This window comes from Notolepis coatsorum (genome assembly GCF_963971535.1).
Source record: "Notolepis coatsorum genome assembly, chromosome: 1".
Classification (NCBI taxonomy): domain Eukaryota; kingdom Metazoa; phylum Chordata; class Actinopteri; order Aulopiformes; family Paralepididae; genus Notolepis; species Notolepis coatsorum.
In genome coordinates this window covers 118,527,760-118,530,617 of record NC_140165.1, presented here as the reverse complement: position 1 = coordinate 118,530,617, position 2,858 = coordinate 118,527,760, and the positions used below count along the sequence as shown (strand labels likewise).

Sequence of the window (2,858 nt, the reverse complement as noted above, 5' to 3'; positions counted from 1 at the left end):
TAATGTAACATAATAAGTGGTCAACCCTCATTGGTGAAACCACAATCAAAGGGAATTATACACATAAAACTAGATAGAAAACAAACAAACAACATACATGACACAAGCTCCATCACAACTGAAATATTTGACAAAATTGCTACGTGATATTTCCCCCCATTTTGCTCTAATATGTCACGCTATGGTTGGGTTCCTTATACGGCTGACGAAATAGTGAACGTACCCCGAAAGCTGCGGTTGGTCTGGACCTGGCCGCCCGGCCTCTTGATGAACGCTCCGCGCGGCACCACGGACGCTTCCTTGTCAATCACGTGAACGGTCACTGCCAACCTGCTCTCCTCGATGACCGGGGTCTCCTGCCAGGAGACAGCTTTGTTCGTATCAATCGTGACTGTACAGCAGTGTCTCTTAACCCTTTCACGACCACACTACAGAAGGTTAACCCTTTCACGACCACACTACAGAAGGTTAACCCTTTCACTACCACACTACAGATGGTTAACCATCTGTAGTGTGGTAGTGAAAGGGTTCACCTTCTGTAGTGTGGTCGTGAAAGGGTTAACATTATGTGGTGTGGTAGTGAAAGGGTTAACCTTCTGTAGTGTGGTAGTGAACGGGTTAAACCTTCTGAGAATATAAGAGTGCCTATTCTTGATCATAATGAATGCCTTAATAATTGATATATTACTATTTTATATTTATATTACTTTATTTATTACTTTTTATAGTACTTTATTATTATTATTTTATTATTATTTTATTATTATTATTATTATTATTATTATTATTATTATTATTATTATTATTATTATTATTATTATTATTATTATTATTATTATTATTATTATTATTATTATTATTATTATTATATTTTGTATTACTATATTGTACTGTACTGTGAATCTATGCATCCCCCATCCGCTTTAATCTCAGAACCCAATCCTTGGCTGGGAAGGTTATTATTGTTGAGAAAGAAAATAATGTCAATTTGATGTCAGATAGTATAGCCTGCTGCCTGACATTTTACATGTCTGCCTTTTTTGTAAGCCTTACTATAAATATCTCTTCCACCCTCTCTCTTGACTGGCGAGTGCCTGGTGGTGGTTACCGTGGTTACCCCAGTCAGTGGGACCTGTGTCACACATTTAACCAACATGGATCACACTCACTAGCATGCATTGATTGATTGATTGATTGATTGATTGATTGAACATTTTATTAACAGATTGCAGAATGAGTACAATACAGTACGGCTCAATACACACAATTGTTAACCCTTTCACTGCCGCACTACCAAACGGTTAACCCTTTCACTGCGACAATTCACAGAAGGTTAACCCTTTCACTGCCACACAACAGAAGTGAAGAGTTTATCGCCGGCCACTAGAGGGCAGCGTCCTACCAGCATCCAACCGGATATGCCGTGCACTACGCTGAGCGGCCATCTTAGTTGTCATTCTTCACTTCGCCTCCTGCAGAGACGTCGTTCATTCATTCATGTGAGATGCTCTATGCACTATTACTGTTCATACATATTATATATTATATTATATATGCATTATATAGATATATATATTTATGTGTTACTATAGTGTGATTGTGTATTCAGGATATACGTTGTCAGCTGACTGTGCTGTCTGTGTCTGTTTCAGGGTGTCTTCATCTTTGTCTTTTATTAAATACTGAAACTGACATTGAGGAGTGTGTTTCTTCATGAAGACACCATGGTCGTCGTTGGATGCTCTGTCCCCGCCTGTGAGTTCACATCCGGCGACGTGTCTGAAGCACTCGCCATTGCTATGTTGAACAATCATGGACTTGCCCACCAGCACGCAGCGCCTGTCATGGCCGCGCCGGCCCAGGCCCCAGCCCCTCGCGGCCCGAGACTCGATCGGCCCAGGGTTGACGTGGGCGTGTCTATAGAGGAATGGAATGTGTTCATCCGACGTTGGGACGTATTCTGCACCGGCTCAGGCATAGAGGATGCCCAGGCCCCCGTCCAATTGTTTCAGTGCGCCGGGCCTGTGCTTGGAGACAGCCTACTGAAAGCCGCCCCCGGCGCCGCTACCGGACCTTTGCAGGACCTGATCGCCGTCATGCGCTCTCTGGCTGTCATCCCGGTCGCTACATGTGTCCTGCGCACTGAGCTACTTCAGCTACGACAGGAACGAGACGAGACATTCCGCGCACTCGCTGCCAGAGTGCGGGGGAAAGCAGAGACATGCGCATACAGTGCGGCATGCGTGTGTGGTGCGAACGTCGACTACACCGACCACATTGTCCGCGATGTCCTGCTCAATGGCATTTATGACTCGGACATACGCCGCGAGACGCTGGGGACGACTGACATCCTAGTCAAGCCAGTTAACGAGGTAATCGCGCTCGTCGAGAACAAGGAGATGGCCCGTAACGCTCTCCCGTCATCCTCCCTGTCAGCCATGTCGTCATTCCGGCGCCTTAAGACGACTCCACAGACGAGCCCCGCCCGAGCCCTGCGGACGGGGCTAAACGTGCGTCATGCCCGGAATGCAAGAGCGTCTTTAACATTTTCACAGAGGGGCCTCGCGGGTGGAATCCTAAGCCTCACCAGGTGTGCATCGGCTGCTACAGGGCCCGCCGACAACAGAGGCGTCAACAGCCACCATCCCACGATCAACAGGCCGCCGTGGGGTCAGAGCTGATCTCCCAGGTCTCATCGGTGCAACACCTGCCCTCATCGGGCATTGCCATGCATGGAAGGACCACCTATCGAGATGCACGTGGATCCCGCAGCTACACCCAAGGCATGCCACACCGCGGCCAACGTGCCTCTACACTGGCAACGGAGGGTCCACAATGACCTCCTGCGGGACGAGGCC

The 2,858-nt window shown here is 47.3% G+C and overlaps 1 protein-coding gene across 1 annotated transcript in view; it reads right to left on the bottom strand.

Annotated features, from left to right (window-relative positions):
* LOC311248727 (radial spoke head protein 9 homolog) overlaps positions 1-1,408 on the bottom strand; it is a gene marked incomplete at both ends in the record, with an annotated part of 14,778 nt that extends 13,370 nt beyond the window's left edge. The window contains 2 exons of the mRNA XM_084338039.1: positions 224-356; positions 1,403-1,408. Of these exons, the coding sequence (XP_084194165.1) occupies positions 224-356; positions 1,403-1,408 (139 nt within the window). The remainder of the gene's footprint in view (positions 1-223; positions 357-1,402) is intronic.
* Positions 1,409-2,858: the final 1,450 nt, after the last annotated feature.